The sequence below is a fragment of the Rhineura floridana genome, chromosome 9 (assembly GCF_030035675.1).
Source record: "Rhineura floridana isolate rRhiFlo1 chromosome 9, rRhiFlo1.hap2, whole genome shotgun sequence".
Classification (NCBI taxonomy): Eukaryota; Metazoa; Chordata; class Lepidosauria; order Squamata; family Rhineuridae; genus Rhineura; species Rhineura floridana.
In genome coordinates, this window is record NC_084488.1 from 127,842,923 (window position 1) to 127,870,866 (window position 27,944).

Here is a 27,944-nt window from a genome sequence, read left to right on the forward strand (position 1 = left end):
ACTGCTCCGAGGGGCTTCATATAGATGTTAAACAGCATGGGGGACAAGATGGTACCCTGCAGCACCCCACAGCACAGTTGCCAGGGGGCAGAAAGACAGTCACCCAATGCTATTCTCTGAGAGCAACCCTGGAGATAGGATCGGAACCACTGTAAAACAGTGCCTCCAACACCCATCTCACCAAGTCGGCCCACAAGGATACAATGGTCAATGGTATCAAAAGCCGCTGAGAGATCAAGTAAGAATAACAGGGTCTCACTCCCCCTGTCCTTCTCCCAATAAAGGTCATCCATCAGGGCGACCAAGGCCGATTCAGTACCATAACCACGCCTGACTGGGATGGGTCAAGATAATCTGTTTCATCCAAGAGTACTTGCAGTTGTTGCGCCACAACCCGCTCAATCACCTTCCCTAAAAAGGGGGTATTTGCAACTGATTGGTAGTTGTCACAAACCAATGGGCCCAGTGTGGGCTTTTTCAGGAATGGTCAGATCACCGCCTCTTTCAAGGCGGCTGGGTCCACTCCCTCTCACAATGATGCATTGACCACACCCTGGATCCACTCAGTCAGACCCCCTCGGCAAGCTTTAATAAGCCAAGAAGGGCAAGGGTCGAGAGGAAATGTTGCTGGTCGCATCATCGCAAGCACCTTGTCTACGTCATCAGGCCGCATCAACTGAAACTGTTCCCAAGAAGTTGCAGCAGACATTGCACTGGACACCTCATTGGGGACTACAGTAGATGTGGATGAGGCATCAAGACTGCTATGGAGGCAAGCAACTTTACCCTCAAAGTGCCTTGCAAACCATTCACAGTGGGCCTCCGAAGGGTTTAAAACTCCATTTCCTGGAGTTGATGTTAACAGACCCCTGACAATAGGGAAAAGCTCCACCGGATGGCTACTTGAAGATGCGATGGAGGCAGAGAAGTGAGCCTTCTTCACCACCCTCACTGCCACACAGTAGGCACAGTTATGATGTTTTACTCGTGCCCGATCAGCCTCACAGCACATCTTTCGCCACTTGCACTCTACCCATCGTCCAGCCTGTTTCATTGCCCTTAGCTCACTGGTGTATCAAGGTGTAAGCCGGGCTCCACAGTTCCGGAGAGGGTGCTCAGGGGCAACTGTGTCGAGAGCCCGATGCGCCTCGCTGTTCCACAGCGTGACAAGGGCTTCGACAGGGTCACCTGCTCTATCTACTGGGAACTCCCCCAGGGCATTCAGGAATCCAGTGGATTCCATTAGGCTCTGGGGGTAGACCATCTTAATCTGTCCACCACCCCTGCAGGGAAGGATCAGAGCCGTAAGTCTAAACTTCACCAGGAAGTGATCTGACCGTGACAATGGGGTGACATCCAGCCCCGCTATCTCCAGACCACCCCTTCCTCCATCTGGAGCAAAAACCAAGTCGAGGGTGTGCCCTGCCCTATGTGTTGGGCCAGTAACAAGTTGAGACAGCCCCATGGTCGTCATTGAGGCCATGAAGTCCCATGCCGGAACACTAGAGGCAGCCTCCGCATGGACATTGAAATCACCCAGCACTATCATTCTGGGCTCCTCCAACACCACAGCCGAGACGGCCTCTGCCAGCTCGGTCAGAGAAGTTGATAAGAGTTCTTCAGTGTATTGTTTCCATCTTCCTTTTATTTCATCTCAGTCAGTCAGTGTGTTCCCCTGTTGATTATTCAACATCCCTACTCTTGGTTTAAGTTTCCCTGTAATATCTCTAATCTTTTGGAATAGGGCTCTTGTTCTTCCCTTTTTGTTGTCCTCTTCTATTTCTATACAATAACTATTTTAATAGTTCTCTTTGTCCCTACGTACCAGTCGCTGTATTGTTGCATTTAGGGTTCTAACGGTGTTTCTGTCTCCTTTTGCTTTTGCTTTCCTTCTCTCTTTAACCATTTTAAGAGTTTCTTCAGTCATCCATTGAGGTCTTTCTCTCTTTTTAACGAGAGGTATTGTCTTTTTGCATTCTTCCCTGATAACGTCTCTGACTTCACTCCATAGTTCTTCTGGTTCTCTGTCAACTAAGTTTAAAGCCTCAAATCTGTTCCTTATTTGATCTTTACAGACATAAGGAAGTAAATTAATGGAAGAAAGACAAACATTGCAGGATTATACAAAACAATCCTTTGCGTATCAGCATGACTGGTGTATGTACAACTTCTCTTGCATTATGTTGAATAGCCGATAGCCTAAGGAATTGCTGTTAAGTTGAAAGTCACCCGATCCCTGCTCAGAATATACCTCATGGACTGCTTTTCCTGATAAAAGCCTACCTGGATCCTGATATCATCACCCAGAACCCTTCTCTGTGTGTCCTCTCCGAGAGATGTTTGGAGGGTAGTAATGAGAGAATCAGCCTTTTCAGCTGCAGCCTTTTCCCACTGTCCCTCACTTATGGGATGCTCCTCGTGTAGAAGGTCACTTGGTGCTGATGTGGTAATCTTTTCAATGCTACGTGAAGAGGTTTTGTTCTCCCAGGGATCTGGGGGGTGATAGGGCTGTGGCTTCTGTGGCCAGTTTGGTTATATCTTTGTGTTCTGTTATTGAGTGTAGCAGGGTATTTTGTTTTTAAATTGATTATTGTGGCTAAACATGGTGTGCTGTATTGTTATTAAATGTGGTGTTTGTGATAGCTACATTAGAATGTATTTTTATTGTTTCAAGTTGCTTTGAGACTTTTGTAGGAAGTGTCAAAGTAATTAAGGCAAAGAAATATAAAAAAATGAACATGGATCAATGAAGGTACAGACTAGAGTAAGAATCAGATAGCCTTATCTGGAATTCCTTCCCCCAGATGTATGAGAGCTGACTGTGGCCTCTCAGTGATAAGGGGAAGGCACTCTTCACATGTTCAAATGCACTATTATTCAGAATTAATAATTCTGTCATAAGCCCCTGGACCAAAACCTGATGCCAAGAGAGAGTCCAGGACTAAACCAAGGTGAGCCTTGGTGTATCCTGAAAGGTAACTGTATTCTACACCTTAGTCTTGGGATTATCTGGCACTGAGGATATGTAAATATAGGAAAAGCTAGGAGTTGTGACAAGGGTGAACTTGAAAAGCTCTATAAAAAAACTCCTTCTGCAGGTGTAACCAATGGAGCTGACTTGACTGTGTCACCCCAACTCCATCAGGACCCTGCTTACTCCAGTGTGACCAGCAGAGATTAGTGTGACCAGCTGGGAGGAGTCTGGGCCCTTGGAGAAGCTCCCTGGGCAACAGGAGCAGGCCCTCCTCCTCCTCCTCCTGTTCCATTGCAGGACACTTCATGATTTTACAAACCTTCTCAGGGTTTTGGCTGTTCTTCTGGGTCTGGTTCACTTTCATTAACTCATGACTGAGCTCCTCAAAACATGCCTTGTCTGTGACATCAATCAGGAGTCGCTCCACAAACTGTCAGAGTACAAATGGAAGATTTTTTTAAAAAAACATACTGATTGTTCCTAAAGGTCCACCACTGCGATGCCCAAGGTTTTTTTGTGGCCTTTCAAGGCCCCCCCACATCTGTCCACTTTTTTGAAAGCTAAACAGTTCCACTAGCACAAGCCCTTTGGGTTATGCAGCAGAACTACCCTTCCATCTCTTCTCCGCATCCACTCCCGAAATATGCTCTGGAGTATTGGGGGACCTCCCAGAACATATTTAGGAGTCATGTGGGGAAAGAAAGTCCTGTGGAGCAGCAGTCAGAAGTAATTGTGCTAGCAGCACTGTTTAGCTGGATGCCATCCTTCCTTATTATTTTAAAATGGTTTTTATTAACCACTCTTGCAGGTCTCCAGGAGTGCTTCTGTGACCCCAAAAGGTTTTTACGCCCACCCTCAGACTGCCAAATGTTTTTTTTAAATGGCCACTCCCATTTGTACAGTTTGGCACATGGAGGGTTGAGGAAGGGTCACTGTGGCTCTTGGTCCCCAAAAGGTAAGCCGCTGTTGGCCTGTAGGAAGCAGAGGAAGAGGAGGTAGCCTTCATCATATTTGTTTTTCTCCCATCACAGAGGAGGGTCCTTTTGGGCTCAGATCATTGGCCATGAAAAGGCCATGAGACAATACTGCATGTCATGGCCATGGTGGCACAGGTGGGTTTTGGATTTTATTGAATTATTATTGTTGTTATTACCCGCCCTTCACCAGCAGGTCTCAGGTGGGTCAAAATAATATAAAATATATTATTAAAATAAATTTAAAACAAATTACTATCACAAGTAGATATCTATATCTATATATCTATATTTATTTATTTATTTATTATTAGATTTATATCCCGCCCTTCCTCCCAGTAGGAGCCCAGGGTGGCTATATATATCTCCAATGTCAAAGGCCAGGGTTAAGAGTTGCATTTTCAGGGCACAGATAGTTGTACATTGAAGGCAGCCAGACAAATCTCTGTTGGGAGAGAATCCCACAACGTAGGGGTTGCCACAGAGAAATCTCTCTTCTGGGTCACCCTCCCCAAACTTCAGAGGGCAGCAGAACAACCAAGAAGCCCCCTTCTGCCAGTCACAATATCTGAGAGTGTCTGTAGGGGAGGAGAACGACTTTCAGATATTTGGGGCCTAAGTCATTTAGGGCTTTAAACCCAAGCATGAACACCTTGAATTAGCCCCAGGCATGAACTGGCAACCAATGCAGCTGTTCTAAAATAAGTTTGTTGAGATCTAAATGGTAACCCAGCCAATAATATGGCTGCTGCATTTTGGACCAGTTGTAGTTCATGAGTTGTCTTTGAGGGTAGACCCATGTAAAGCACATTGCAATAATCCCTTCTGGAAGTTTCCAGAGCATGGAGTACAGTGTCCAAGTAATCTCTGTTCAAAAGGGACCAAAGCAAACCAGCTGGAGCTGGAGCTGGAAAAAGGTCACATGAGCCTCCAATGATAAGTTGAATTCAGGAGCAACCCCAGTGTATGAACCTGACCTTTCCAGGTGAGTGCAACCCCCTCCAGGACAGACCGTCTCTCCACCACCCAGACTCGAGAATTCAGTACACATCATAACCTCTGTTTTTTCAAGATTTAGCCTCAATTTATTGGCCCACATCCAGCCCATCTCCTGAAGGCATCTCCCAGTGGCTACATAGAGATGTTAGAAAGCATCAGAGCTTGGAAAAGTTACTTTTTTGAACTACAACTCCCATCAGCCCCAGCCAGCATGGCCACTGGATTGGGCTGATGGGAGTTGTAGTTCAAAATAGTAACTTTTCCAAGCTCTGGAAAAGCATGGGGGACAAGATGGAACCTGGAGGGACACTTTATAAACTGCATTTTCATAGGAAATATAGCAAGGTGGTGTATAACACAGAAACATAACATTGATTAAAACATAACATTGATTAAAAACATCAATAACATATCATTAGAAACTGGTTTGTAAAAAAGTGACATTCCGAAGGTCTGCCTGAACAACACAGTCTTAAATATGATGTCTTTTAAAAAAACAGGAATGACTCTTGGTGGACTTCTATTGGAGTTCCACAGGGCACGACCTGCCACACTAAAGGCTTAGTCCATGGTAAAGGCTAATCAAACCTCAGGGGAGTGAGAGCCACCAAAAGTGCCCCATCAGAAGATCTCAGTGTTTGAGGTGGAGCATCAGGAATCCTTAACATACTTTGGACCCAAGTTGATTAGGGCTTTGTGAATTAACATTACAACCCTGAGCCCTGTCTGGCCACAAATTGGCAACCAGTGCAATTGTTTCAGAAAAAGAGTACTGTAACAGTGATCACTATTGATCACTGAAGGTTTTCACCTTGCTTCTGTGAAGACTTGGCTTCTGAAAAACACTCCCTTAGTTTTCCCCTGCCTTTTTTCTCCAGTCTTTCCCTTCAATTTTCTGCTTCGACTAGAATTTTTTTTTGGGGGGGGGGGAGTTTCTTCTCAAAAGTACAATGCACTGGATTTCTTGTCCATTTTGCTCTTCTCCAGTTAAAAGTCAGGGTTGTTTTGTGTTTGTTTTCAGTCAGACTATATATAGATCAGCTATAAAATATTTAACCTTTTTTTCCACATCTCTCTGCTTGGAGAGAATCCAGTCTTGCCAAATAATTAGCCATCCTTATGGGAATACCCGACAAAGATGTATGTATTTTTGTCCCATGTGTAATAAGGAAATATTTATGCGTCATAAAAGATTTTGTGCTTTTTGTGCAATTTATTATTAAAGAGAAACTGTAATCTGTAAGATGTTAAATGTTTAGTTAAAAGCTTGAAGAGAAAAATACTTTTTTGTGTAACTGATTCAGTCAGGGATAGTAACAAGAAGTTTTTTGTTGAAATTTTATTGCTTGGTATTTGGAAGTGCTTTAAATATTATTGGACCATGGCTGTCTCGCTTGTATTAAGATTAAGTTGTTATACAGTATGCTATGAGAGTGTGCAACTAGATAATATATGAATTGCTTTGCTGCCCTGTGATCCTACTGGGAGGAAGGGTAGGATATAAATCTGATAAATAAATAAATAATGTTGCAAGTAATCTGCCCCTGTGTTCAGTCTGGCTGCTGCATTCTGCACTAGTTACAGCTTCCAGACCGGATGCAAGGGCAAACCCACATAAAGTCTTGAGATTAATAATGTATGGGCCAGTGTGGTTAGGATATGGGAACTGCCCACTCAGAAGGCTTCCATCTTTGCAGGATTCAAGCTCAGCTTATTGACCCTTGTCCACTCCAGTGCGTCCAGGTACCCATCCATAGCTCAGGTATCTCTTGACTCAGATATAATGGAGAAATAGAGCTGGGTATTCTCCATGTACTGATGATACCTCACTCCAAAACTCCAAATGACAGCTTCATACAAATGTTGAACAGCATTGGGGACATCTAGTGCCTCCATAGTGTAAATGCCAGGGGGCTGAAGAGCACTCTCCCGATGATGCCTTCTGGATACAACCTGCCGTTAGGAGTGGAGCCACCATAATACAGTGCCACCAATGTGCTTTCATCCAGAAGTTCATCCAGAAGGATACCATGCTCAATGCAATCAAAAGCCACTGAGAGGCCAAGCAGAAGGAGCAAAGTTACATTCCCTGTGTCCTACTCTTTGTAAAGGTCATCCATCAGGGTGACTGAGGCTGGTTTGGTCCCAAACCCAGGCCTGAACCCAGACTGGAATGGTTCCAGATAATAAGTCTGGTCCAGGAGTGTCTGTAGTTGTTCTGCTGCAGCACTCTTAATGACCATCCCCCAAAGGGGGTATTTGTGACCAGGCGATAATTACTACAATCCATTGGATTCATGACTGGCTTTTTCAGAAGTGGCCACACCATACCACCTCCTTTAGGGTGCCGGGCACCACCTTCTCATGGAGTGAAACATCCACCATGTCCTCAACCCACCTAGTAACTCCCCCGGCTGGATTTCAGGAGCCATGATGGGCAGCAATCCAGAGGAATTCATGCATCACCCATGCCTCTTTGATTAGTCATAGTCTCTCTTCATTGGAGACTATTCCCTGTGGCTGTTCAGGCACTGCTTAGATCCCCCCCCAAATTCTTCTTTACAGAGGCAGTACCACCATCCTCTTCCCCTCTGCTGCCCCCATTGCTCCCCCTCCTCCTCCCTGCTTCATTTTATTTTGCTGCTGCCCCATTAGCAGTGGATGTGCTGGCTGTTTCCCCACTGCTCCTCCCCTCCCTGCCTCAGTGCCTGGCTCTGAGGAATGGTCAAGGGGATCCTTCTTCAGGCGGTTATTCTGGGCAGAGTGGCCCGGAGAATGCCTGCACTGTGGCAGCAGCAGAGAAAGGTTGTTGAAACTTAGATGAAGAATGAATTTACCTTAAAGTAATGTTAGCATTTCCCCTTAAGTTTAAACAACCTTTATGTGTCACACAGGCACTTTCCCAGCTGCTGCATACTGGCCCTTTCTCAGAGCCAGGCAGGAAGGAGGAAGGGGAGGAGGCGGAGGCGGAGGAGGCAGATGCCTTCACCTTGAAGCTGGCTGGGTAATTAGTGGCACAAGCAGCAGCAGTAGCAGCAGTGGGACCAGTGGCCAATAATGAGGCTAACAAGGGGGGCTGGGGTGCATCAATTTGCTGCTCCCTCTGGCTGAGTCTGTTGCCTCATTTCACTTCATTATTTGGTCAGGCCCCTGATTGAGGAAAAAGAGCTCTCATCTTACCTCCACCAGCTTTCGCTCCCACATGTCAATCTTTAAGGCGTCACTCTCTGTAAAGGCTGCATAGGAAAGACAGGCAGCTGATCAGGCCCAACGTGCTCCATTAGTATTATTGGCTGCTTTAGACTCTAAGGTCTTTGGAGCAAACAGGGACCTATCCTTTTGGCCTATGCTAAAAGTGATGGCACTCAATAAGATATTAGGAAGAGCAGTATCAGCACTCCATACTTTCCAGATGCATGACATTTGAACCTAACTGCACTTATTTAGCCCTTTTGAACTGAGTACAATTTACTTCTGATATGGTTAGGATTGCACTGTCACACTCTGCACCAAAATAGGCACAAGCTTACTAAAGATTTAGTGAGTTAGCACTGTAAACATACATATCAAGAGCATTTATGGGCATTTCCTTTTTGCAGACAGGTAATTTGCGTATTTTGTTAGCAGCCAAATAGAGGTGGTTTCCCAAACTTGCAGCAGTTTTGGCATAGGTCGACTCTGAGGCAACATTTGTACATGGGAGGGGCAGGAGAGATATCTGGGGGAGGGGGAGAACAATGAGAGACCACAAGGAAGACACACGCAGGGTTAGCCATGTGGGACCACTGTTGGAACATAGGAGCTGTTAGCAGCAATCAGGCCTGTGCGTTTCCACCCCGCCCCCTCCAGGTGACCATTTTCTGTGATGATCAGCTAGCAAGCCAGGCACAGAGCAGAATTCCAAAAGAACTGTACACAGTTACTATTCCCGCTTAAAAATTTGGACAGGCTAGTGTTTCTAGCTTATTTGGCTACACAGGCATTTTACACTCCCTCCCGCCCCAGTTTTCTTGAGGTGATGCCCTACCCCAAACATGCAAGAGCTCTTTGGATCAGGGCAAACTCTGTTCTGATGACAAGGAAACAGAGATGAAAACTAAGCTCTGGGAGAAATGAGACCTCTCTACCTTTGTTTGCCAGTTTCCCCAGAACACAGAGGATGCTACGATATGGGAGCAGCCGGCCTTGGAAGCCATCCAGGAGCTTGGTCAGAACTTCTGCTGGGAAGTGATTCCAGAGGGCCACCAGGATGTCACCAGCCACATCTTGGTACCTGTCCTGAAGATCCTGCAGGAGCAAAGAGGCCATAAATGTCAGGTCAGGAAAATCCATCGGATGGTGGCAGTTCACGATCACTTTCTCCCCCACACTTCCCATGTGTGCTCTGCCAGGCTTGGCTTTTCATGGGAAACAGAGCTGGCATGGAAGCGTCTGGCCATACAGTGACAACCCTCCAGCCAAGCCAGCTTGGCTCTTGCTGTACTAGAACTGCTGAACCACACTTTATGTGTTGTCATCTGTAGCTGTAAGGTGACATTCACAACTGAGGTGATCATAAAGCAACTAAAGAATGTAACCTGCAGAAGCACACTGAAATAAAAAAGGATTTACTGCCTGTCAAAACTGAGTGGTGATAAGACACAGGTGGACTTACTTTAAGAGGTATTCCATCCACCCACTGTATTTCTGTGTGGGGTGGGGGAAGCAAATCATAGCTGATGTTTCATAACAATGTTTTTAGTTAGGGTAATATGGAGGAAAGGCAGTCACCAGCAATTCTGGTCCCAGGCAATTTAAAGACAAAAATAGCTCCATGAATTTAGCCTAGAAAGAAGCTGGGAAAGAGGAAAGCTTGTGCAAGTTTGATAGGATATGACCAGATTGACTGGCTATGGTAAAAACTCTGGCAGCTGCATTTTGAGCCAAGTGAAGTTGCCAGAGTTCCTTCAAGGGCAGCCCCATGCAGAATGCATGACAGAAATCTAATCTGGACTGCAGCATTATCTAGAGCAGCCTTTCCCAACCGGTGTGCCTCCAGATGTTGTTGGAACACAACTCCCATCAGCCTCAGCCATTGGCAATGCTGGCTGAGGCTGATGGGAGTTGTGGTCCAACAACATCTGGAGGCACACTGGTTGGGAAAGGCTGCTCTAGAGTGTGAATGGCTGAGGCAAAGTGGCTTCTGCCAAAAGAAAAAAAAAAGAGGACGTGAGAACATAAGAAGAGCCTGCTGGATCAGGCCAGTGGCTTGTTTAGTCCAGCATCCTGTCCTCACAGTGGCCAACCAGGTGCCCTTGGAAAGCCCACAAGCAGGACCTGAGTGCAAAGATCACTCTCCCCTCCAGCGGTTTCCAGCAACTAGTATTTGGAAGCATACTGCCTTTGACTATGGAGGCAGTGCATAGCCATCATGGCTAGTAGCCATTGATAGCCTTATCCTCTATCAATTTGTCTAATCCTCTCTTAAAGCCGTCCAAGTTGGTGGGCATCACTGCCTCTTGTGGTAGCAAATTTCATAGTTTAACTATGCGCTGTGTGAAGAAGGACTTTCTTTTGTTCTCCTGAATGTTCCAACACTGAGTTTCACTGGATGTCCAAAAGTTCTAGTGTTATGAGAGAGGAAGAAAAGCTTTTCTCTATCCACTTTCTCTGTGCCATGCATAATTCTATACACTTCTATCATGTCTCCTCTGACCCGCCTTTTCTCTAAACTAAAAAGCCCCAAATGCTGCAACCTTCCCTCACAGAGGAGTCGTTTCATCTCCCTGATCATTTTGGTTGCCCTTTTCTGAACCTTTCCCAACTCTACAATATCCTTTTTGAGGTGAGGCAACCAGAACTGTACACAGTATTCCAAATGTGGCTAGATTTACTGTATATAATGGCATTATAATTTTGGCAGTTTTATTTTCAATACCTTTCCTAATGATCTCTAGCATGGAATTTGCCTCTTTCACAGCTGCTGCACACTGGGTCAATATCTTCATTGAGCTATCCACTATGACCCCAAGGTCTCGTTCCTGGTCAATCACTGCCAGTTCAGACCCCATGAGAGTATATGTGAAATTAAGATTATTTGTTCCAATATGCATAACTTTACATTTGTTTATACTGAATTGCATTTGCCATTTTACCATCCATTCAGTCAATTTGGAGAGGTCCTCTTCAAGCTCTTTGCAATCCCTTTTTGTTTTAACAACTGTGAACAATTTAGTATCATCAACAAACTTGGCCACCTCACTGCTCATCTCTAACTCTAGATCATTTATGAACAAGTCAAAAAGCACAGGTCCCAATACCGATCCTTGGGGGGATTCCTCTTTCTACATCTGTCCATTGGGAGAACTGTCCATTTATTCCTGCTTTCTGCTTCCTAGCCAGTTCCTGATCCACAAGAGATCCTTTCTTCTTATTCTGTGGCTGTTAAGCTTACATAGGAGTCTTTGGTGAGGTACCTTGTTGAAACCTTTTTGAAAGTCCAGGTCCACTATGTCCACTGGATCACCTCTATCTGTTATGCTTGTTAACACTCTCAAAGAACTATAATAGGTTAGTGAGACAGGACTTACCTTTGCAGAAGACATGCTCATTAACAATACTTTCTACCAGTTTTCCCCAGACAGACGTTAAGCTAACCAGACTGTAATTGTTGGGATCCCCCTGGATTTCTTTTTAAAGATAGGTGTTACATTGGCCACTTTAAAGTCCTCAGGTGTGGAGTTAGTATTAAACCAGTAAAAAGCACCTCTTGCCACTGTTGCTGTCACCTGACCATGCAGAAGCCTGACTGGACCCAGGGAATCCTACTTCCCATGCAATGCACCTGCAGCTTCAGGTGGAGTGCAACCCCATCCAAAGTGGGTTATACACCTGTGTGCTGACTCATCAGACTCCTTGATCAACAGCATCTCCATCTTGTCCAGGTTAAGTTTCAGTTTCTTCACCCTCATCCAATCCAAACCTGGCACAAGACACTGGCTCAGAACCTCTGTTGCCTCCCCAGAGTCAGAAGACGGAAATGAGAGATAGCACTAGGTGTCATCCACATACTGATAACACCCAGGGCCAAATCTCCAGGTGTCCTTTGCCCATGATTTCATCTAAATGTTGGAGAGCATGGGAGAGAAGGTGGAACCTTGCAGAAGAGCCCCATAGACCAACAGCCATGGTCAGAGCAGTATCCTGCCAGCACCACTTTCTGGAACCTGCCCACCGGGAAAGCTTGGAATCAGCTGCTTTAGCTTCTCAATCCCAACCTGGTCAGGCAGCCTAGAAGGATACTAGTTGTAAAAGTCACTAAGAAGTCAAGAACAACCAGCTGGTTCACACTTTGCTTCTCCATCTTCCAGTACTCAAAGGTCAGAAGTGAGGCAGTTGAATGATACCATTATTACAGAGCCTGGTTTGCTGTCTGACACAACGGGCTTATCCAAACAGAGCGGGATAATCCACCGTTTCCATATCCGGTTTTCAACTAAAGAGGGCTGAGGAAGGGATCCAGGGGGCTGCCATTAGTGTTGTGAAGGGCAGAGGGAGATACAGAGCGGGGAGACAGTTATGTCATCAGGGGAGATGGGTGTGCAACAGGGTGCTGGGTGCCCCCAAGCTGTCTCCCCACCCAAGTAGTCTGGATAGCTGGGGTGATAACCCCCCTGGGTTGAAAATGCTGCTTATGAATGCCAGGTCGGTGAATGGTAAAACAACAGCCATTCAGGATCTGATACTGGATGAGCACGCCGACCTGGCTTGTATGAAGTATGGTTGGATGAAGATGGGGGGGTTAATCTCTCTCAGCTGTGCCCGCCAGGTTTCTCTGTACAGCAGCAGGCAAGACCTGGGGGGCAGGGAGGTGGAGTTGCCGTGGTCTATCGTAATACCATTCCCCTGACCAGGTGCCCTATCCCACAGTCTTCAGGATTCGAGTGTGTGTATCTGAAGTTGGGCGGCCGGGACAGAATAGGGATTCTGTTGGTGTATCGCCCACCCCGCTGCTCAACAGTCTCCCTTCCTGAGCTAGCCAGGGTGGTCTCGGGGTTGGTGTTGGAATATCCAGTTTGTCAGCTGATAGTCCTCACTTTTCGCCTTTTTGTTCGCTGTTTCCCAATGAAAAAAAATGTCCCAATGAAATTCCCGATTTCAAACAGCAAATCACATTTTTGCTGGTATTGGAAGGAGCGGATTTAACCCACAAAAATGCGTGACACCGCGCGACGTCATTTGGACAACTGAAAAATAATAAGCACACATAGCGTGCGTGTCACATATTTTGCAGTTGTCTGGATGAGCCCAACGTCTTGTCTGGTCTTACAGGATCAGTTTCAGCTGATGAGGTCTGAGGATGTGGACAAGGTGCTTGCAGCAGTTCAGCCCACTACAATCACACGTACATACATACATACATACGTTTATATTCTGACCTTCCTTCTAGAAGGAGCCTAGTGTGACAAACGAAAACACTAAAACACTCTAAGACATCTTACAAACAATGCTCCCTCCATCCCTGCCATTCATTGCTAATTTGAGCTATCCAAGGGGGAGTGGGTGGGTCCAGGGAGTAGTTAATGCATCTTTGCGTGGGGTGGTGGTGCCTGGCACCTTGAAGGAGGTAGTAGTGTGTCTGCTCCAAAAGAAGAACTCCCCACACCTTCAGGTACTTAACAACTGCTGCCATGTCACAAATACCCCTTCTTTTGGGATAAGGTGCTTGAGAGGGTGGTAGCTGTCCAGCTGCAGAAACTCTTGGAGGAAACGGATTATCTTGACACATTTCATTCTGAGTTCCAGCCTGGCTTTGGGATGGAATGTGCCTTCGTTGCCCTGATGGATTACCTTCTTTGGAAGAGGGACTGGGGGAGTGTGGCCTTGTTGCTGTTGCTTGATCTCTCAGTGACTTTCAATTCCATCGACCACAGTATCCTCCTGGACCATCTCCACATGTTGGGAGTTAGTAGTACTATGCTGCAGTGGTTCCTTTCTTGCTAGGCTGGCTTCAGAGGACAGCATGGGGGTGTTAGGTGTCCACCTCATGGCAGAGCAACACTTTATTCTCAATGCTGTTTAATATATGCCACGACTGTTTTAAGCCGGTGCCTGGATGCAGTGGTGGGTTGGATGAGGGTCAACAATTGAGACCGAATTCTGGTAAGATGGAGACTCTGTGGCTAAGCAGTTCCTGGGTCTGAGAGTTGATCACTTCTGGACAGGGTTGCACCCTTTTTGAAGGAACAGGTGCGCAGTTTGGAGGTGCTTGTGATGATCCTGTATTAGTGTAAATAGGGTAAGTGGAGTTAAGGAGGAGGGGGAGTGAATGGGCAGTAGAATACTGGATGATTGGCTGAATGTTTAAAATGGCTGACAGTATAAAAGGAAGAATGTCAGGTAAATCTCGGTGGATGTGGTGTGGACGTGGGTGGACGTGGGTGGACTTGAGAGGGTTGTTTTGGTGGGTTTTGAGAGGAGATTGTGTGGAGAGTTGGTGGATGTGAGGAGAGGGTGGAGTTCGGATTAATACTAAGATCAGTACCTCAGGAATAGATGTAACCATATGCTTAAGTGCCTTTTAAAGAAATCTTGTTATCTCTGTTATTTAATAAATACTTAATTTGGTTTACCAAAGGCCTGATCCTTGGCTGGGGTTTCACAGACCAGAAGGGAGGGTGAGGTAAATAACCAAGGCTGAAGAGTGACAAATGGTGGCAGCGGGTGAAGGGAAGAATATAACACCACAAGTATTCAGAGCAAACCAGAATTATAAGCAGTCTGAGTAAGTTAAAGGGATTGGGACAGCTTAAGCACACAGTCACAGAGGTAACCTAATTGAGGGAGACTCAGGCAGAGTCTCTGGGACTACTGGTTATAGGACGTGACTGGTGGTGCTGCCTAGCAGGGGGATCTGTTGAGATCCGTGCTAGAGCGGGGAGAGAAACCATATAAAGGACAGTCCGGACTGGTGGAGTCCCTGGTGGTGCCTAGAGACAGGCAGTAACCACGAGCAGGTAGAAACCTGACAGGGAGAGCCAGGGAAGGGCGTCACATGTGGTGGCAGTAGCGGTGGGATACGAACAACAGAGAATCCAGATACGAACCAAAGAGAGTCCCAAAGACACGTGGTGACAAAGGAGACTACGTCACAGGTGTTGGCTGTAGCGGTGGTACGGATACTAGAGAATCCCTAACAGTGGTGTGGCAAACAGAAATAGCAAAACAAGATTACTTGTGAGAGTGACTGGCAAAGAGTGTGTGGCAAAGAGTGAGTGAACTCAAACACCATGGCTGAATATATAAAAATGAAAAAAGAGGAGCTGGTGGAGAAGTGCATAACATTCAATTTACCTCACGAGGGTAAAGGGGTAGATGAATTGAGGGTAGCACTTATAGGATTTGCAACTGCCCAGCAAAAACAACCTGTCAGGGAAGAGATCCCAGAAGGATACTTAAGCAATCCCGCTTATATAGAGTATTTGAGAGAGAAGTTGAGGAGGGAGACTGAGGAAAAAGACAAGCAGAGGGTCTTTGAAACGGAAGAAAAGGATAAGCAGAGGGAGCTGGAAATTGAGAAGTTGAAGATGGAAACTGAGAGATTGAGGATGGAAGGTGCAGAGAAGGAAAAACAGAGGGAGTTGGAATTTGAGAGAATGAGAGTGGATGCGGAATTACAGGCAGAAAAGTTAAAATTTGAAAGAGAGAAGTTTCATTCTGATGAGACAAGGAAAGACAGAGATGGAGCAAAAATAAAAATTACTCCAAAGGACTTTGCTGTCTATGAGCCTGGTCAAGATCCTCAAATTTATCTCATAACCTTTGAAAAGGCAGCTCAGTTGTGGGGGCTACCTGAAGATAAATACATGCAGTATTTATCAAACCTGATTAAAGGGGAATTGGCAGAGGTATACCAATATTTCCCCTCAGACAGGCCCGTCACCTATGCTGAGTTTAAAGAGGCAGTCTACAAAAGATTCAGACTGGGACCTGACTATTTTAGAAAGCTTTTCAGAAACTGTCAGATCCAAGCAGGGAGGTCTTTTGTGGAACTGGGAGCAAAATTGATGGATATATTTGGAAAGTGGATGAGTAGTGCCAAAGCTCAATCAGTGGAAGAGGTGAAAAGCCTCATGATACTGGATCAATTATACCATCAGTTACCACCAGAAATAAGGCTCCTGGTCAAAGACCGTTCCCCTACATCTGTGCAGGAGGCCGCCGAGATGGCGGATCACTTCGCCTCCAATAGAACTGGCTGGGTGGGGAAAACATCAAGAGATTTTAAACCCAGACCATATAATGCTGGCAGAAGGGATGTGGTACCACAGCGAGTGAGTCCTCCAGTAAAATCTGAAGGGCACAGGACACCCCAGAGTGGATCTGTGTACCCTAAAACAGAGGAGAAATTATGCTACAAATGTGGTAGACCGGGGCACCTACGTTTCAATGTGAGGTTGCCAACCCCATTAGTAATCGTGCTCAGACAAGGGCAGTGAAAACAGAGCCCAAGGCTTTAGAAACAGCGAAAAAGGTTCAGTTTTGCCAGATAAACTGGACAGAAGTAACAGACCTTGATTCAAGTCTGAGAGAGGAAGTGAGTGTACAAGGGGCAAATTATTGGGCATTGCTTGACACTGGTGCCGCTCAGACGTTACTGAGGCCAGATTTAATAAAATCTGAAGAAATATTACCTCAGGAAACGGTGAATATCCAAGGAGTGAGGGGTCAACCAGAAAGCTTGCCTGTGGCCCTGGTGAAAATGACGTGGAGAGGCCGAGAGGGCAGATATAAAGTAGGCATTAATGCCCAGCAACAAGAACCAGTAATACTGGGAAGAGATGTTATGGGAGCCCAAGGGAAAATATATGTGGTGACCAGACTTGGCAGAGAAAAAGAAGCCATGTTAAGGGGGGCTGAAGCAAACAGGGTGGAAACTGTTAGCGAGCCTCAGGTCGCCATACCAACCACTAGCAGGCCTGCTGAAGGAGACAAACTGTATCAGCTGGTCTCTGGGGAAGAGACAGAGCATTTCAGAGAAGAACTGAATAAGGATACCAGTTTGAATCAAATAAAGGAGCAAGCCCTGACCCAACAGATTCCTTTCACTGACAAACTGAGGAATCAAGTTGTGTGTGAAAATGGGATTTTATATAGACTGTGGATGCCTGCTGAGAGAAAGGATGAATGTGAACCAGTGAAGCAATTGATAGTACCTAGCAAATACAGAACCAGATTGCTAGAGGTAGCCCACGATGTCCCATGTGCAGGACATCTGGGAATAAAAAAGACCAAGAGGAGATTGGCTGCACACTATTATTGGTCAAACATCTCCAAAGATGTAAAACAGCATTGTCTATCTTGTGGTATATGCCAAAAGGTGGGAAAAAGTGGAGTAAAGACTAAGGCACCCTTAAAGCCCCTTCCTATAATTGGACAACCCTTTTATAGAGTGGGAATAGATTTGGTGGGCCCTTTTTCCAAACCCACAAGGCATGGCAAGAAATATCTAGTGGTGGTGGTGGATTTTGCCACCAGGTACCCAGACGCAGAAGCACTAAGATCTGTAGAAGCCCCTGTAGTGGCAGAGGCTTTATTAAAAATCTTTATGAGGCTGGGTTTCCCTCATGAAGTGCTGACAGATCAAGGCAGTGTATTCATGGGAGAAGTGATGCAATGTATGTGGAAATGTTGTGATCTAAAACATCTAAAGACCACTACTTACCATCCCGCCACTAATGGGTTAACAGAGAGATTCAATGGCGTTTTGAAGGGCATGATCAGAAGCTATGTACAAGATCACCCACAAGACTGGGATGAATGTTTGGGATGCTTCTTATTTGCATACAGAGAAGTCCCTCAAGAGTCAACAGGCTTCTCACCCTTTGAACTCATGTTCACTAGAAAAGTGAGGGGACCTTTGGGACTATTAAAAAATTCATGGGAAGGAACCCTGGGAGAGTACAAAACATCTGTAGTAGATTTTGTATTGGAATTCCGCAATAAATTAACATCAATGATGGAGGTGGTGAAAAAGAATTTGGGTCAAGCACAGCAGAAGCAAAGTTACTGGTATGACAGAACAGCCAGGGAACATGTGTATGATGTGGGAGATATGGTTATGGCGTTCATACCCAGGAAACATGACAAATTACAGGCTAACTGGGAAGGACCATATACCATCAGAGAAAGGCTTGACACAGTGACGTATGTAATCACCACAGACCAATTAAACAAAAGCAAAGTGGTTCATGTAAATATGTTAAAGCCTTACCATACCAGGGATGCACAGGTGTTGCAAGTTACCTTATTCCCTGAGGGAAGTGGGCCTGAACTTCCGGATTTGGTACAGGAAAGCAAAGACAATGGAGGGGTAGATCAAGTGGAATGGTCAGAAGAGGTGCAGGAGGAAGTAAAGGAAGAGATTCTGAGAGTTTTGAAAAACTATGGGAATCTCTTTAGTAATAAACCTGGCCGAACCAGTATAGCCAAACATTCCATTAATACTGGAGATCATGCCCCAATCAGATCTATGCTGTACCGTGTGAATGGGAAAGTTTTGAGTGAGATCAAAAAGGAGGTGGAAGATATGCTGGAATTAGGAGTGATCAGGGAATCCATCAGTCCCTGGGCCTCAAGTATTGTCCTGGTTCCGAAAAAAGATGGAACGACAAGGTTTTGCATTGATTATCGGCTAATCAATAAAATCACGGTCCCAGATGCGTATCCTATGCCCAGGGTAGATGCAATGTTAGAGTTATTGGGGGTAGCAACCATTATCTCTACGTTAGACCTCTGTAAAGGATTTTGGCAAATGGAACTAGACGAGCAATCCAGAGCCAAAACTGCCTTCAGTACACCAGATGGGTTATATGAGTTTGTGACCTTACCCATGGGACTAAGGAACTCACCAAGTTCATTTCAGAGGCTAATCAATACTGTGTTGCGAGGCATGTCAGATTTTGCAGTGGCCTATATCGATGACGTGGCCATTTTTAGCAAATCGGTGCCTGAGCATGTCCAACACCTGACAACAGTATTAGAGGCCTTAAGAAAAGCAGGCCTCACAATAAAAGCTAAGAAATGCCAGTTTGGGCTAAAGGAAGTAACCTATTTAGGACATAAGGTGGGGAGTGGGAAAATCACCCCTTTATGGAGCAAGGTGGAGGCAATACAAGCGTGGCCTATCCCCTTAACCAAAAAACAAGTAAGGGCATTTCTGGGTGTGGCTGGTTTTTATAGGAAGTTTGTGCGAAATTTTAGGGAAATAGCAACCCCCTTGCATGAATTGACCAAGAAGAAGTGTTCTGAGCGTGTGGTATGGACGGATGAATGTCAGAAGGCTTTTGATCTACTGAAGCAAGCCTTGTGCCAAGGACCCATATTAATAGCACCAGACTATGAGAAACCATTCATCGTGGCTACAGATGCGTCGGACCTCGCGCTGGAAGTCGTCTTGCTGCAGGAGAGAGAAGGCACCAGACATCCAGTGGCGTACCTGAGTCGCAAGCTGACACCGAGGGAGAAAAACTATTCGTCGGTCCAGAAGGAGTGCCTAGCGGTCGTGTGGGGACTGAACAAGTTGCACCCATACGTGTGGGGACGAAGATTCACAGTGACTATGGATCATCGGGCCTTGTTATGGTTGCAGACTATGAAACACCATAACACTGTGCTGCAGAGGTGGTCCTGGGCCCTACAGGACTATCAAGTGGACTTCCAGTTCATCAAAGGCAAGGACAATGTACTGGCCGATGGACTTTCCAGGCAAGTGGCTGGGACTGCAGTGACGTGACCAGACGGAGGAACAAAGAAAGACATTTTCCCCATAGAGACTTGTTATATTGTTAACACGACGTATAAATCCTGGAACAGGAATAATACTCTGCCGTTGTTTTAAGGGGGGGGAAATGTGATGATCCTGTATTAGTGTAAATAGGGTAAGTGCTGTTTGTATAGGAGATACATGGTAAGTGGAGTGAAGGAGGAGGGGGAGTGAATGGGCAGTAGAATGCTGGATGATTGGCTGAATGTTTAAAATGGCTGACAGTATAAAAGGAAGAATGTCAGGTAAATCTGGGTGGATGTGGTGTGGACGTGGGTGGACGTTGGTGGACTTGAGAGGGTTGTTTTGGTGGGTTTTGAGAGGAGATTGTGTGGAGAGTTGGTGGATGTGAGGAGAGGGTGGAGTTCGGATTAATACTAAGACCAGTACCTCAGGAATAGATGTAACCATATGCTTAAGTGCCTTTATAAAGAAATCTTGTTATCTCTGTTATATAATAAAATACTTATTTGGTTTACCAAAGGCCTGATCCTTGGCTGGGGTTTCACAGACCAGAAGGGAGGGTGAGGTAAATAACCAAGGCTGAAGAGTGACAAATGGTGGCAGCGGGTGAAGGGAAGAATATAACACCACAAGTATTCAGAGCAAACCAGAATTATAAGCAGTCTGAGTAAATCAAAGGGATTGGGACAGCTTAAGCACGCAGTCACAGAGGTAACCTAATTGAGGGAGACTCAGGCAGAGTCTCTGGGACTACTGGTTATAGGACGTGACTGGTGGTGCTGCCTAGCAGGGGGATCTGCTGAGATCTGTGCTAGAGCGGGGAGAGAAACCATATAAAGGACAGTCCGGACTGGTGGAGTCCCTGGTGGTGCCTAGAGACAGGCAGTAACCACGAGCAGGTAGGAACCTGACAGGGAGAGCCAGGGAAGGACGTCACAGTGCTCTTAGGTCCATATCTGTTACTGAAGGCTCAGGTGACCTTTGTAGCAAGGTGTGCCTAATATCGGCTAAGGCTGATACACCAACTGCACCCTTTCCTGGACAGGATAGCTTAGCCACTGTGATATAATATTATATATAATTTGACTGTTTTGTTAGCTGGATAACCTGGTGTTCCACCAGTGCCCTGGGCTCCTACTGGGAGGAAGGGAGATAGATAGATAGACAGACAGACAGACAGACAGATAGATTTTCTGACTGTCTCTGTCTCTCTTAGATGTATTAGTTGCTTGATACCCAAGTGACTAACACAATATGTTTTATGTTATGTTATGTCATGTCATGGTATGGTATGTTTCTATGCTGCCTTTTGGCCAAAAAGGCCCTCAAGGCAGCTCACAAAGCAACAGCAACATCTTTCAGTAACAATACAATAACAATCAGCACTTTTCTAATGTTTTGACAATGTCTACTAGTTCTAACATTAATGCATCACATCAAAGTACAGCAATACCTCAGTTAACCAACCCACAAGGAACCAAGCTCCTTTTAACAAAGGTTTATTATTTTATTTGTTTGTTTGTTTGCTTGTTTATTAGATTTATATCCCACCCTTCCTCCCAATAGGAGCCCAGGGCAACTTTTTATAAGATGAAACTGATTAGCTTTGCTTTGCTATGGATAAACTTTCAAGCCTGTGCCTTTAAGGTGAAACTGACCAGCCTGTGTCTGCTTTGCTATCAATAAACTGACAAGCCTATGCCTTTTCTTTAAGGTAAAACTGACCAGGGTGTGTCTTTGCTTTGCTATATATAAACTTTCAAGCCTGTGCCTTTGCTTTGCTAGGGTGAAACTGACAAGCCTGCATGTTTACTTTGCATTAAAGAGATCTCTTACTTTCTCCCAGGGCTGGGGAGGGAAGGAATGGGGAGGGAAGGATTCAGTATGATTCAGGAGAGAGGAAGGGGAAGGAGGGGGAGTGGGTGGGTGCAGAGTAGACACCCTTTAAAGCCCCTGCTGAATCTGCCCCCATAATCTATGAGCGGGTATAGGAACCCATCCCTATTCGTTCCATGTTAATCCTACCTCTAGTACCAAAGTTTTGTTAAAGAACTAATGTCCAGGAACTCATCTACTTGGTTAAATATTAGGGGTTTACTCCATGCACTTTGTGCACCAACCCCCCAGGGACCATCAGGGACTCCCAGCCTGTCCCCCAAGGACTCCTAAACACACACACACACACACACACACACACACACACACAGAGGCACTTGTCAACACTTTTTAGGCAGCATACTGGCCTCCCTCCTGCCCAGGCTGCTGCATTGTTGCTCCTGCCTGCTCATCCATCCCCATGCTCACTCGCGTGCCCACCCCCGCACTCACATGCTTGCCCACTCACTCGTTTGCCATCCTTGCCTTGCTTGCCTGCCATCCTTCCTCATGCCGGTCCCGCAGTGACCTTGGCTTGGCCTCAAGCATGCTGGCGGGCCAGTGGCGGCAGAGGCGGCCACACCAACTCAGTGAAGAAGGAGGAGGAGGCGACACCAACAGCAGCAGGTCTGTTTCTTCAGGAGCCTTGCCTGTGTGTTCCTTCAAGACTAATCTGACTTTTGCCTTCCTGAGCTGCTTCAAGGAGCGAGTTAACTACCAGGAAGGGCCTACTGTAGGCACCAAGCCTCCTTCCATCAGGGGACTCAAGGCAGCGTGCATGAGGTTTCTTTGCAGATATCCATCTAGGCCTGACATACCCAGACCTGCTTAGTTCCAGCTAGCTAGCTAGGTAGTGGACCCATGGACTTATGTGCTTGGGGCCAATTTTAGCGCTGCAAGTGTTAAGTTGGAAATGTACTAGCCGTGATGGCTGTGCTGTGCCACCCTAGGCAGAGGCAGCATGCTTCTGAAAACCAGTTGCCGGAAGCCTCAGGAGGGGAGAGTGTTCTTGCACTCGGGTCCTGCTTGCGGGCTTCCCCCAGGCACCTGGTTGGCCACTGTGAGAACAGGATGCTGGACTAGATGGGCCACTGGCCTGATCCAGCAGGCTCTTCTTATGTTCTTATGTTCTAGATTGTGATGCTTATTGTTATTTAACTCTTGTAAATTGTGTTTGTAAATTGTATTGCTTTATTGTTTTATTGATGTATCCTTATATTGTATTTTGATATTTGTGTTTTCTGTAAGCCACCTTGATGGCCTTGGGCCGAAAGTTGGGGTATGTATGTATCATGTATGTATGTATAAGTCATCATCATCATCATCATCATAATCCTGCTGCCAAGCCCCACCCCCATGCATGAGGGCTTACAAAAATATTACATATAGTTAATTATATACAATGATTAAATGCTGAAGTGCTCAAGAAGTAGGTGTGAGAGAGAGAGTGTGAATGATGCTTGTTCATTCAGCTGTTTCATTAACTATATAATTAACATCTACAGTATTTTGTCAGATTTGTTCTTACTGTGGTCCTCAGCATATCTTCAGCAGCCAGTTTGATTATGACATTAGCCAATTTGTAGTCTATGCTACTTGCCAACCTGATCACAGCCTGAAGGATTTCATTAATGCGCAATCGATGTTTTGGTGAGATCTGCAGAAAAGAAGGAAATACAAAAAGACACCAACAGTCTTGTGTCAAGTGCTGAAGGTGGTGTGTGTTGAAAAGTATCAGACGCTGTACTGTATGGATGTATCTGAAGAACGTTTTTTTGTTGCTTTTAGCATCCTTCGCTAGCCTCAGTTCATTCTCATTTAGTCTTCCTCATGCCATCCCTGCAATTCCATGCTACCTGCCTGTATTCTTCCTTGTATTCTACCTGCCTGGCCTTCCTTCTACTTCCTCTATGTGTCTTTTTTTCTTTTCAGGTAATTTCTATGCTTTTTGTGAAGCCACATTGGCTTCTTCTACTGTCTTCTACCTTTTTTCCTTGATAGAATTGTTTGCACCTTTAGAATTTCCTTTTTTAGAAACTCCCACCCATCTTGGACTCCTTTTCTTATCAGGAAAGGCTCCATTGCCATGGAACCTTACTTATTTCCTGAAGTCCAGGGTACGTGTATGGCTACTCTCAGCTTTTGCTTTCTTTAAAGTCAAGAACTCAAGTATAACATGGTCGCTTTCCCCCAGAGTTCCCATAACTGTCACTTCATTCACCAAGTCATCTCTATTGATTATAATCAAGTCAAGGATAGGTGATCTTCTACTCGCTTCCTCCACTTTCTTTAGGAAAAAGTTATCTCCAACATGACAGGAATGAGGGAGGATTTGGGACAGTAGGAAAAGTTTAGTTCTAAAACCTGGTAAATTTGCTACTAAAACAGAGTTCCAAATATGTAAAATGGCAGACAACATTTGTTAAGACAGAGAAAGCCTCAGTTCTAACACAATGGGAAAAACTATGGTTTCCAGCAATGAAGGTGAGCTGTGGCAAGCCCCAGGACTCATGACCTCCCCCATTCTCCTCTTGAATCAACAAGGAGAAACGTTCAATTTTATACTAACTCGGCTAGCTTAGCATTATAAGAAAATTCTATGAATAGTTCTCTCTGGTAACATGATACAAACTTTGGAGCTAGATGTTTCAATGCATTCATAGAAACGGCAGTGAAAGCCAATTCATCCTAGATCTGACTAAAAGCATGAGTGCCAATGCTCATGCCACTGTCCAATGCCACAAACCACAGTTGAAGTGATGGCTGATTCAGACCATAAGAACCTAAGAAGAGCTTGCTAGATCAGACCAGTGGCCTATCTAGTCCAGCACCCTCCTCTCACAGTGGCGCACCAGATACTCCAATGGGAACCTGCAAGCAGAGCCTGAGCGCAAGAGCACTCTCCTCTCTTGCTGTTTCCAGCAATTGGTATTCAGAACCATGCTGCCCCAGCCACTGAGGAAAAGCATAGCCATCATGGCTAGTAGCCATTGATAGCCTTATCCTAAGTGTCCAGAGAGATTCCTTCTAAAAAAGATTCCATTCCATAACTATGTGAATAGCTATACTACATGGTGGCCAAGTGGAGTAACTTCTGCTGAACCAGGGCTAAATCAAAGATGCCCTTTCCACAAAGTATGGAATACTAACTAGCTCAAAGAAATTAGAAAATAAGAGCATATACGAATGATGGTTCAAAACACAACACTACTGCTGTTGTCTAGCCTCCCACTCACCTTTGCGTAGCATAAAACATTTTGTTCAAACAAACAAACAAACCCAGAAGCAGCAAAGGTGCCACAGTTCTGAAAATTCCTACCTACCTTGTGGATGCTCTGGCGATACTTGCAGATGGCCCTCAGAACCCCTGCCAGCTTGGTCTCTGCCAAGGCACAGAGATTGTCAATGGAAGCCTGCACCAGGAAGGGGCCATTTCCTTCCCTGAGATTCCTCAAGTTGCAAAAACAGATCTGTGATTCTGGCAAAGAGAAAGTGTGAACCCTAGAGCAACTGGTCAAAGCAAACAACCATTTTAAGCACATGAGTTATGTATTTTTATTAACAACATCCTAGTTCTGTTGTAATACATGAAAAAAGGAGGGTTGGGTGTGGTGCCTTTGTGCTAGCTGGACCCTCTCTTAGCAAAGCAGCTGTCTCCTTGTTGAACAATAGCAAAAATATGATCCTGGACGGTGCTCCTCCTCCTTTCAGAACACCCCTTCTATAGACACAGGGAAGCTATGGTACACACAGCCTCTCTCTCTCTCTCTCTCTCCACCCACTACTGCTCCACTTCTAAGGGTGTCGCACCATTTTCATCCAGCTCCTCCTTTCGTGGTTCTGCCTTTGCTTTCTGCCAGGGAATGTCTCTGCTTCCATTGTGTTCCTCTTCTCTTAAAGGATGGGCACGAACTCTATTCTTCCTAGGACTCACTCTCTTGCAGACGGAGCAGATCCTGGAGCAAAATGGAGAGATGAGACAGGTGGAAATACACGTCCTACACACACCACATTGTAATATGAAGCTAAATATTATTACACGTTTTCTCACAAGAAGGCAGAAGCCACAGTAGGCAGGTATTGCAAGGATGGGAGGAGAACCATATTTTGAAATATTTTTTGAACGGTAAATTATTTTATAAGGAGCTCATTGTTCAGATGTACAGCATTTAATATTGGACTATGATTTGAACTGGGTGTGGACTAGCAAGGATTAATCAGCTGTAGCATCTCCAGGTTTTGAGGGCACTGTCACTGCACATAATGCTGGTTTTGGTTTTTGAAGTTCTTGTCACCATTGCTAATTCCCTCACTCCCATTAGACCGATTAGGGCCATAATTCTACCCATATTTTCTTCTTTTTAAAAAAAACAGTATTATCCTTCTAACTAACATTTGGCTTATAGGAGGATTTTGTCCAGACTGCTAACTCAGTTGCTACTGGAGAAACAACTTATAATATTTAAAAGCTGAGAAGGTGCAAAAGGCTCAACATCTAAACTATTGCAGACTTTATGTACTACAGACCATCAGCTATCAAATGTAAGAGATGACATGTTTCTCTTTCACAGAAGTTATGGGTACTGCCCCCACCACACAATTATATGCATAAGAACATCAGAAAAGCCTGCTGCAGCAGGCCAATGGTCCGTCTAGTCCAGCATCCTGTTCCCACAATGGCCAAAGCAGGGTGTGATCACAACAGCAACTCTCCCCACTAACGCCACACTAACTGTATGCTGTAGTGGAGGCAGAACATAGCTACCACAGTCTGTAGCCATTAATTTAAGTCCCACTGAAGCCAATGGGCTGTAATGATACTGGATGGTGCCCTTTTGCTCCAAAGTAGCTGTAAAGGGGCAGGCACACACAGGGCCCTATGAGAAAATTTGGCCAATAGTATTAATAGGAGAGGAGAGGAGGAGGGGGCTGAGTTTAATGCCTCCCCCCAGATGAATTGCTGACTGGTGTGACTGCTGATTGCCTGAGAGGGCTTCATGCACTTACGGTTGGACTGAAGCCTTTGCTTTTCACAACTGCACAACAAACAGATGTTCAACAGATATAGCTCTCTTAGTAAGGAGAATCAATTATGGAAACATCTTTGCCAATTGAACTTCTGGCTGACATGCACCTGTTAAAATTACATCCAGGTTTTGGGCATGTGGATGGGGAGCTAGCAACTCTATAGAGAAGTAAGTTTCATTCATTGACTGCTTGCACATTCCCAAATGCAGAACATATATTCAGCTGTGGTCCTGTTTGTGCCAGTAAAGTGATCTGTTGCCCTACAGTATGTACTCATGTACGCCCAGACATGCCTCCAAGAAGCAAACGCCATTTTCCCTAGCATAGCCAGGAAAATGCTGCCCTTCACCCTCCCCACTGCCCTGCCTGCTCCTCACACCCATGGTCCCTCCCATCTCTTGCCAAACCCATTACTCCAACAGTTCTGACTGTCGTCTAGAATAAGTTCCCAACATCTGTCCACAAATCACCTTCCACAGAGAGTCATGTTCTTTGGTGAATTTTGTCTGACTTAACTTGGCTGACATTTTCCAGACATTTGCGGACGACTCTGTTCTCTAGTTCACCACAATGTACTTTATGTCATATGTGACATCACAATCGCGGATTGCAGTCATCCCAGTCTGTGTCAGCGACATCACCTCAGGCCTGGATGCTCTGGAGTTTCTGCCGAAGGCAACGCTCTACTGGATGTGTACATGTTTGTGTCCCAATGTACACCTTATCAACAGATTTGAAGGAGGAAGGGCAAAGTTTGGCACTTTAGTCTGTCTGGGGGGCTTCCTTTGTAACAATAACCTCCCCCCCTTAATATTTTCCACTGTGCAGCCTTATTGTTCTAAATAGTTTATGGCTGTCCTGAACTAGTTGTAGGTTCAGAGATCCCATATAATAGAACACCTCCTTTAATTTATTTCATTTTGTCTTATTTGTATTACATTTCCTCCTACAAACTGGTTTCATATTCAAATGCACAGGGAGTCTGTTTCTGACTTTTCCCCCAAGCGAAAGCCTGCAGCGAACCATCTCATTTCTAATGGTGTAGCTCTATAATGTAACAGTGCCAAATAGAGATAATTTGTGAACCCTCTGGTTGTATAAGACTTTGTGTCATAGATGAATTCCATTTTCTGCTAGTCCATTAAACTGGAAATATTCTGGAAGTGACACAATGAAACCTTTTTTTTGAAAAAAACCCTATTTTTAATTCATTTTAAAGAGAGTCATAAAACATAAAAATAAACCATTTAAAATAATATGAAATAATTTACAGAATATAAAGCAGGGTCAGAGACAGTTACAAATAAATCATATGCTATTACTAGAG

General features: G+C 45.2%; 1 protein-coding gene across 1 annotated transcript in view; it reads right to left on the minus strand.

Moving 5' to 3' along the window:
• The window catches only part of LOC133363705 (maestro heat-like repeat family member 5), a 116,613-nt gene extending 89,358 nt beyond the window's left edge, over positions 1 to 27,255 (minus strand). The window contains exons 1-8 of the mRNA XM_061582974.1: positions 27,216 to 27,255; positions 27,088 to 27,127; positions 25,400 to 25,545; positions 24,913 to 25,067; positions 23,118 to 23,246; positions 9,075 to 9,234; positions 8,128 to 8,183; positions 3,294 to 3,404 (exon numbers count right to left, since the gene is read on the minus strand). Of these exons, the coding sequence (XP_061438958.1) occupies positions 3,294 to 3,404; positions 8,128 to 8,183; positions 9,075 to 9,234; positions 23,118 to 23,246; positions 24,913 to 25,067; positions 25,400 to 25,545; positions 27,088 to 27,127; positions 27,216 to 27,255 (837 nt within the window). The remainder of the gene's footprint in view (positions 1 to 3,293; positions 3,405 to 8,127; positions 8,184 to 9,074; positions 9,235 to 23,117; positions 23,247 to 24,912; positions 25,068 to 25,399; positions 25,546 to 27,087; positions 27,128 to 27,215) is intronic.
• Between the last annotated feature and the right edge of the window lie 689 nt (positions 27,256 to 27,944).